Source organism: Mustela erminea, chromosome 1, assembly GCF_009829155.1.
Source record: "Mustela erminea isolate mMusErm1 chromosome 1, mMusErm1.Pri, whole genome shotgun sequence".
Lineage (NCBI taxonomy): Eukaryota > Metazoa > Chordata > Mammalia > Carnivora > Mustelidae > Mustela > Mustela erminea.
In genome coordinates, this window is record NC_045614.1 from 14,640,091 (window position 1) to 14,648,716 (window position 8,626).

Here is an 8,626-nt window from a genome sequence, read left to right on the forward strand (position 1 = left end):
TCTCGCTTGTATCCGGGCCCACCCCTTTTTCCACCCTCAGCCTCAGTTTCCTCATCAGTAGATTAGACAACGCTACCGGTACTTCCTTTTAGGTTGTTGCAAGAAAATACCTGGGAAGGGCTTTGTTTGGAATGAACGAAGTATAGTAATTGTGGAAGACGCTTAAGCGCGCAGGGCTCTGAACTGACATGTGTGGGCTTGAATCCTAGCCCTGCTGAGGGGTCCTGGAGCCTAAGTTTCCCACCTGTGAAATGGGAGACAGCATTGGTCTTAACCAATGGCTATTTCCCAAGGCACAGGCCCTGACTCGCGGGAGGTTAGACGCGGGGTTCCCTCGCTTTCGCGAAAACCGCGGGCGGGAGGCCCTTGCCGCAGGGTCGCCGCGGCGCAGCCCAGGAGGGGCGGGGCGGGGGAGGGGCCGCGCCGGGATCCAGATGTTCAGGGTCCGCCAGGCACAGCCGCGCCTGATTAAGCCACGTGGGGGCCCGCCGAGGCCGCGGAGATGAAAGCGCCGCGGCCGGCCAGGGGAGGGGGTGCGCCAGCCCCCCCCCGGGGTCCCTTCCTCCTCGGCCGGAACCTGCGGCGCCCTCTGACCTGCCGACCCCGAGAGGCTGCCGCCCCGTCTGTGGGGGCGGAGCGTAGAAGCAAGAAGCCAGGCGGGCGGCAGCGCAACCTCGGCAGGCACCTGCGCGGGGCTTGCCAGCAGGGGGGCGGGGGGGTCTTCTTTGCAGGGGTCCAAGGCTTAGGGAGGCGCCCCCCCCCCCCGCTGCCTTGCCTGGCAGAGAGGAAGCTAGGGAAACCTCTTAAACAGAGATTCATGGGGCTCCAATCCATCATCTTGGGGTGTGGCTATTATGGAAGCCAGAAGTGTCCCTGTCCGAAGTTTTCCCACAAGAATTAGGACTTCAATTCTAATTCACCCTGCTCCTACTTGCACCTCTGTGTCTCCTCCCACTCAGCCCCGGACCGAGAGGCCCCCAGTTGGAGGGTAGACAGCGCTAGATCCCCCAGGCCAGTGGATCAGGGCTGGCCCAGAAGCCGGCAAGGCTGGGGGGACCTTGAAGGGACTGGGAGGGCTTCCTACAGGAGGCAAACCAATTACAAAGTTGCCACCCCTTTCACTTGGGTGGCAAGGGACACGATGCCACAGACCTTCCAGAGGCCCTGGTTGCTCCAGCGCTGTGACCCTCACTCATGTCGCTCCATCTCCAGTGTCTAGCTCCAGCATCACCGCCCTCTTACCTCCTCTTCCAACACTCTCTTTCCCGCCTCGGGGCACTCTCTATTCCCTGTGCCTGGATTGCCCTCCCCGCGAAGCCAGCTCAAATTTTGCCACCTCAGGGAGGCCCTCCCTGAATCCCCTGGCCACGAGACACCCCATCCCATCACCCTATTTTTTTCCTTTTGGCCCCATAGCGCTGGCGGAGATCCTCTAGCCCGTGGATACGAGGGAGGTGTCATGGCACCATCGAGATGGGACAGGCGGCGGGGATCACCGTCCACCTGCCTCGCCCCACCCGCACCCCGACGGTGCAGCAGCGCGGCTCCCCCGCCCGTTCTCCGCATCCCCCGCCCGCCCTTCCCAGGCTGCCTCGCTCGGGTGACGTCAGCGACCCGGTCCCCGCCGCCGCCGCTGCATCCTCGGTGCCTGCCAGGAGCCGGCGTCCCCCGAGCCCCTCGCTCCGGGCACGGCCATGGCTTTGGTCTCACTGATGCCGCCGCTGCTGCTGCTGCTGTTGCTGCAGCCTCCACCTGCCATCCCCGCTCCGCCCGCCCGCGACCCCTTCGCCCCGCAGCTCGGGGATACGCAGAGCTGCCAGCTGCGGTGCCGCGACCGCTATCCTGGTCCGCAGCTCTCGCAGGTGAAGCGCTTGCGGCGCCAGCCAGAGGAGCGGCGATCTCTCCGGTGGGGGAGGGGCTGGGGATGCGGTTCCCTCCGCTGCGAGCGCGAGATAGGGGTTCCTCCGAGCGGGAAGGAGTCGGAAATGGGGGTTCAACAATAGAGGTGGGTCCATCTGGTGAGGGAGGGACTGGGGTCCTTTCTATCGAGGTCGGGGGTCCCTCCGAAGAAGATGGGGGTTGTTCCTCCCGCGGGGGAAGGACTGGGGGGGGTCCCTCTGTCCCTCTGATAGGGGAGGGTTTGGAGATGCGAATCCCTCCGATGAATGCGGAGTTGGGGGGGGTCCTTCCAAGGAAGGAAAGGAGAGGGGATCGAGCCTTCTTAGGCCACCTCGCCGGCTCTGGCTGTGCACTGCTGCGCAAAGACCCTCGGGGCGCCCATCCCCCACCTCCCTCAGGTCTGATAATCCTTTCCTCCTCCTCCTTCCCCTCCTCCTCTTTCTCTTTTCCTCCTCCTCTTCCTCCTCCTTTCCACATCCTCTTCCCTACCCTCCCCAAGAGCGAGCTACCAGCCCCCATTCACATCCTCACCCACCAGCTGGATCTCCATTTTCCCAGGCCAGAAGAGATGACAAACCTCCTCCTCTTACCTCCTCCCTCCTTCCTCAGGCCTGAGAATTCCCCTCAATCTCTGTCTTCCTCCCGTGAAGCCTTGGCGTGGGGTAGGGTGGGGAGGGAGAAGCATTTCTCTCCAACTCATCCATTTTACAACCATTGCCCAAATCCAGTGTCCTCTACCGTCCATTCCCCTCTCCTTTCCTCAGCGCTAAGAAGCCCTACTAATATTAGCCTTCCCTCCCCACCTCAATCACTCTGGATCTGGGCAGTGGTGGGGGGTGAGGGGGAAGGGAGGAGGAGGGAGAGAACAACAAATCTTCTATCTCCTGCTCTGAGCCTGTGCTTCCAGTGCAAACCTCCCACTACCCCTCCCCCTGGCCTGAACCCCATGTCCCCTCTCCCAGGCAGAGCTGGAGGAGGAGGACCCTTCTGAGTCCCCCAATGAGTATGACAGGGCTGTCCTGATCAGTGCTTGTGAGCGCGGCTGCCGCCTCTTCTCCATCTGCCGATTTGTGGCAAGGAGCTCCAAGCCTAACGCCACCCAGACTGAGTGTGAAGCAGGTGAGGGCCAGGGGCAGTGGGGTGGGGTGGGGTGGGGTGTGTGTGTGTGGTGTAGTGGCCAGGGTGGGGCGAGGTGGCCTGGGAAGGGTCACTCCCTAGTCACCCCTCCTGCCCCTCCCCACCTCCTCCCACCCCCAGCGTGTGTGGAGGCCTATGTGAAGGAGACAGAGCAGCAGGCCTGCAGCGAGGGCTGCTGGAGTCAGAACCCGGAGCCGGAGCCTGAACCTGAGCCTGAACCAGAACAGAAGGTGGGCAGCCTCCCACTTGTGGCCCTGGGAACACCCCCCGTCCTTTCTCTCCTCCCTAAATCCGCACTCATGTCTTGAGTCTCCCAGGCTCTGTCATCCATTCTGGGCTTACTAGGGATTCTCGATGGAGTCTTGTCTTGCCTCAAGCCTCAGTAATCATCTCTGTGATATGAGAAGGACCCTCCCCTCCCACCACCGTACAAGGAGTAAATGGCAGAAAACAGCTCGTGCTTATCCATCATTGGTCCTGGTCCAGGCCCCAAAACAGCCTATCTCAAATTCCTCATGCCACCTAGAGGCACCTGGGACAGTGCAAGTCACTCTCATTTCATGCCCACAAAGGAACTGCCCAAGGTCACATAGTTAGGGCTGGGCAAGACCTAGGATTTAAGGCTGTGAGCATGCCTCACCTCACCCATCTTTAGTGTTATCAGAGCTAACTTTGTTGAGCCCCTACTGTATGCCAGGTGCTGGTCTAAGCACTTTCCTTTTGGTGAACAGGTGGTCACTGTCATGGGGGGGCGACCCCTCAGAACTGAGTTTCAGGGAGGAGCTACTCCCCTACCCCAGGGAGAGATAACTGCTCACCCATCACGTCTATGAGTGAGTCTAGGAAACACTGTGTTGGGGGAAACTAAGGCACAGGAAACCACTTATCAGAGCCAGAGACCCCTGAACTAAGATTGCCCAGAAAGCTCCTCACCTTCACCCATTTTCCTCCACCCACTCCAGGACTTCATTGTTCGCAAAAGCACACTGTACTATATCATTCCTTCCTGTTCTGAATTCTCTCCTGATGCTGTCAAAATAAAAGTGAGGATGTGAAATTTTTAATAACAGCAGCTACCATGTATTACACATTGGTGCTGTGCCATCGTTTAACTGAACTCTCATAACAACCCCACGATGGAAGAGAATCATCCCCATTTTAGGGCTCAGAGAGGGCAATCCCCTTCTCCAAGGGCAACAGCAAGCCAAATACCACGTTCATGGCATCAAGCCCCAATGCCCCAAACTACTTAGCAAATTCCGGTCCCAGTGAACTCCCTCAGCTCACTCCCCTACCTTGGTGACATGTCTATGGCTTGGGTCTTCCCTTGGCAGAGAAAGGTCCTGGAAGCTCCAAGCGGGGCTCTTTCGCTCTTGGACTTGTTTTCCACCCTCTGCAATGACCTTGTCAACTCAGCCCAAGGCTTTGTCTCCTCCACCTGGACGTACTATCTGCAGACCGACAACGGGAAGGTGGTGGTGTTCCAGGTGAGGGGTCTGGCCAGGGCGGTGCCAGTGCGGTAGGTGGGTGATCGGGTTAAGAAGGTGGGATGCATTTGCTGTTGGCTCATGGGATGCAAAGTCCTCGGGTGATCAATGTTTGGACCCAGCTAGATTCAGGGCTTCACTGTCTCACTCCCCTCTTGAGTCCGCTTCACTTTGTGGTGGTTGTAGTCCCAGGAAAGCTCTTCCCTCCTGATGGTAGATGCCAGAGGGCTAGGGTATAACATCTCTGAAGTTTTAACTCGATGGAGACTTACTCTGATTGGCCCTGGCTGGGTCATGTGACCATCTCTCATCCAATCCCCGTGATTCTATTGACCTAGGTAGCGTTCCTACTTCAGGAGCTAAAGGATTGGGTCTGCATTGGGATGCCTGCAGCAGCAGGGAACCACAGCCCCCACAGAAGGGTTCCCTCGGCATCGTGGAACTATGTGTCAGCTGGTCATGGGACAATGTGACCTAGAGGGGACACAGAGATGTGCTTCCCAGGGCCAAGGTGGTGCCTTTCTAAATGGCTCTTCTGTGCTGTCTTGTTCCCAACCCAGACCCAGCCTGTGGTAGAGAGCCTGGGGCACGAGGGGGCCCGTCTGCAGCGAGTAGAGGTGACCTGGCGGGGATCCCACCCTGAGGCCTTGGAGGTGCACGTGGGTAAGGTCCAAGGCTAGACCAATGTTCCTTCCACAGGTAGCTCCACTGCCATAAGGAATCCTAGTGGCAAATGAACCCTGGGATTTCATCTCTCAACTCTTAGGGTTCCTTGGTCCATCTTCCAGGGTTCTATGATCCATCTCCCATGATTCTGTGGTCTGTTTCCCAGGATTCCACAGTCCATCTCCAGGGTTCTGTGATTCTTCTCCTGGGGATTCAAAATCCCTCTCCCAGGCTTCCCAGGTCTACCTCCAAAGGTTCCATGGTCTGTCTCCCAGGGTTTTGTGATTCATCTTCTTAGGTTCTGTGGTCCAACTCCTAGGGCTCCCCGGTTCCATGGTCAATTTCCTAGGATGCCACGGTCCATTTCCCAGGGTTCTGATCTCTTCCAGGACTCCGTGCCACATTGCCTTAGGTCCTGGTCTCCTTTCTCCTCTCCTGGCTGCAATGGTCTCTTGGGGAAGGCCTGGGGGCCACTAAGAGATGACCTGTCTCTCAGACCCCGTAGGCCCCTTGGACAAGGTAAGGAAGGCCAAGATCCGAGTCAAGACCAGCAGTAAGGCCAAGGTGGAATCTGATGAGCTGCAGGACAACGACTTCCTCAGTTGCATGTCCCGGTGCGTGGCAGGGCCCTGGGCGGGGGGATGGGAGTGTAGCTGGAGGGGAAGGTCTCCCAAAGCCCACTGGAACCGCTGAGCCTGCCTTCTGGGCTGGTCAGGCGCTCGGGGCTCCCTCGCTGGATCCTGGCCTGCTGCCTCTTCCTTTCCGTGCTGGTGATGCTGTGGCTGAGCTGCTCCACACTGGTGACCGCACCTGGCCAGCACCTCAAGTTCCAGGTGAGTGGGACCTGGTGAAGGGGTGGGAGAAGGGCCGCTCCTTGGCCCTGAATTGGGCTGCCTGCTCTCCCCAGGCGACAAGATCCCCTGACTCCTTGTGTGACACTGGGCAACTTGCTCTACTTCCTTATCAAGTTGGGGGTGGGTAATGCCAGTCCTTAGCTGGGGTGACCTGAGATCGGGGTGGGAAGGAGCCTCGGCAGGGTGGGGGCTCAGTAGCCTTCCCTCCCTCCCTCTTCCTCCCCCTGCAGCCCCTGACCCTGGAGCAGCACAAGGGCTTCATGGTAGAGCCAGACTGGCCCCTCTATCCTCCCCCGTCTCATGCCTTTGGGGACAGCCCCCCACCCTACAAGCTGAAGCTGGACCTGACCAAGCTGTAGGTCTCGATTGGCCCGTGCATCGCCCAGTGCAGGGGCTCCTTGGGCCTCGTTTGTCCTGTGCCCAGGAGTCCAAGTCAGGGTAGGACCATCCTTGGGCTCCTCCACTGCCCCCTCCTTCTTCTTTCTCCAGTCCCACTCCTTGCCCCTCTGAGTCCTGGGATCGCCATGCCCCCATAGGGCGGCGGGGGGGGGGGGGGGCGGGATCTGGCCTTGGTCCCTCCTTGCTCCCCCCTTCCCCAGAGCTTTCTACTTTTGCCTTCTATCTTGTAGCTTCTTGAGTATTCAATCCCCAGTTCTGTGCTTCCTCCCTCCCACCTCCTTTCTCCCTTGGAGGGTGGGGGCTGAGGGCACAGGGGAACCACCCTGTGCTAGGGCACCCTCCTTTCCCCCACCTCACCTCCAGAGATCCAGTCCTAAGAGAAGAGGCCCCTGCGAGAGTTGGTGGTGGGCAGGTCCAAGCTGGGAGGGAGGCTGAGGCTGGGTTTGCAGCATGGGGGTCGGGAGGAATAAACCATGTATATAAAAGATATTTTGGACTGAGCCTACTTCTGTTTATCTTTCCATCTGCCCTTGGGAGAAGAGCCTGAGCATGGTTATGGCCCCAGGCCACTTGGCCCTTTCTGAGTTGGGGACCGCCCTGGGAACTCTCCGTGGCTTCAGGAAGGACAGCGCCTCTGCTGCTGCCCAACCTGCACCACGCTTCCGACTAGGGAGGTCCCCGGAAAAGTGGCCTTTGTTAGCTGCTTGGGCCGGATGGGTCGATACCCCTTCTTGCCTCCCTTTTGGGGTCCCTCCTCTGAAATGCACAGGTCGAATCTTAGGAGGATGTTTGGTTAATGTTGCCGGCATCTGGCTTCCAACCCCCTTTCTTTCAGGTGTGGGGCAGCTTCGGGGCATTGACAGTGGGTCCTAGCCCTTTCCCTATCCAAGGGATCCAGACTTGACCTTGCCCTGTACTTTGCACTTGAGAACAACCTTGCAGGACAGGAGCAGCCTACCCTGATGAGGCCATGGCCTTGGCTTTCTATCCTTCCTGTCCATTCTGCAGACTCCCGGAGATCTTCCCAGAAAAATCCTCTTTTAGCTTCAGTCAACTGGAGTGGTGTCTTTCGATAGCAATCAGAGATTCCTGGGGAGAGTTTCAGATGAGGGGTGGGGTGGTCAGTGGGGTGAAGGTTTTCACAGGCCAATGGAGGCCTATGGGTGACAGGTGGGTAGGGGTGGGGTGTTAGAGGGAATCAGGTAGGACTGATTGTCAGCCATCCATCCACCCTTCACCTTGCCTTGTGTCCCAGGAGATCCACCTGGGCTCTGCGCCTTCTGCTAGAGTCAGCTGGGGAGGGGTTGGGGGTGGGTGGGGATCAGCACAGGCAGGAGGTAGGGGGAGGGAAGATTGGGAAGTCAAGGTGTTTCTCTCCTAGTGTTCCTCCCTACACCCTCCAACCTTCAGCCTGTGCCTGGTCACAGCTCCCCACCACTGCTCACCTGGGGTGGTGCACCCTTCCTGTCTGTTACCCAACCCTGCCCACACCTTCACTACAACTTCCCAAGCATCCTTTCTGAGTAGCTCCTACTTCCTGCCAGGACCCTGCGTGATACCATGAACATCACCATTCAACATTCAAAGACAATTTCGCACCCCCCCCAGGTATTGTTCTGGGTCCTGGTGGGGTTTGAAGGCACCCCCTTGGAATGTCACCAAGAAATGATACCTGGGCGGAGGTAAGAAGCAGCTGAAGACCAGTGACGCCCAGTAGAACTTCCTGGAATGATGGAACTATTATGTCTGCAACACCTCCAGCCACGTGGCCTTATGGGTCCCTTGCTATGCGGCCAATGTAGCTGAAGTACCTCATTTCTCATTTTATTTGGTTAGGGTTAGTGTACATGTAAGGTTTATCCTTTTTTTTTTTTTGGTGGTGGTGGTGGTAAAACAAATATATCACATATTTTAATCAGTTTTTTTAAGGTTTATTTATTTTAGGGGAGGGGAGAGGAGAGAATCTCAAGCAGGCTTCCCACTGAGCGAAGAACTCAATGTTGGGCTTGATCTTATCACCCTGAGATCATGACCTGAGCTGAAATTAAGAGCTGGACACTTAACTTACTGAGTCACTTAGGCGCCCCCAAATTTTTAATTTTTTAATTGTAATTTTAATTTTAAAAAAATTATTTTTTTGAGAGAGACAGAGGTCGTGAGAGAAAGCATGAGCAGGAGGGAGGG

At 57.6% G+C, this 8,626-nt stretch overlaps 1 protein-coding gene across 1 annotated transcript; it reads left to right on the plus strand.

Moving 5' to 3' along the window:
* The first annotated feature begins 1,588 nt into the window (after positions 1-1,588).
* On the plus strand, positions 1,589-6,931 carry TMEM59L (transmembrane protein 59 like). Its single transcript, XM_032316369.1, has 8 exons — positions 1,589-1,862; positions 2,862-3,018; positions 3,157-3,266; positions 4,371-4,523; positions 5,084-5,186; positions 5,686-5,803; positions 5,905-6,022; positions 6,274-6,931. The coding sequence occupies exons 1-8, from the start codon at positions 1,695-1,697 to the stop codon at positions 6,400-6,402; spliced, it is 1,056 nt and encodes a 351-aa protein (XP_032172260.1). The 5' UTR covers positions 1,589-1,694; the 3' UTR covers positions 6,403-6,931.
* The last annotated feature ends 1,695 nt before the right edge of the window (positions 6,932-8,626 follow it).

What these genes read in the sequence shown, in the direction of transcription:
- TMEM59L (XM_032316369.1), top strand. Translation starts at nt 1,695, where the DNA reads ATGGCTTTGGTCTCACTGATGCCGCCGCTGCTGCTGCTGCTGTTGCTG. An exon ending in AGCCTGAACCAGAACAGAAG is followed by an intron (nt 3,267 to 4,370) that starts GTGGGCAGCCTC and finishes TTCCCTTGGCAG; the next exon opens with AGAAAGGTCCTGGAAGCTCC. An exon ending in TTCCTCAGTTGCATGTCCCG is followed by an intron (nt 5,804 to 5,904) that starts GTGCGTGGCAGG and finishes TGGGCTGGTCAG; the next exon opens with GCGCTCGGGGCTCCCTCGCT.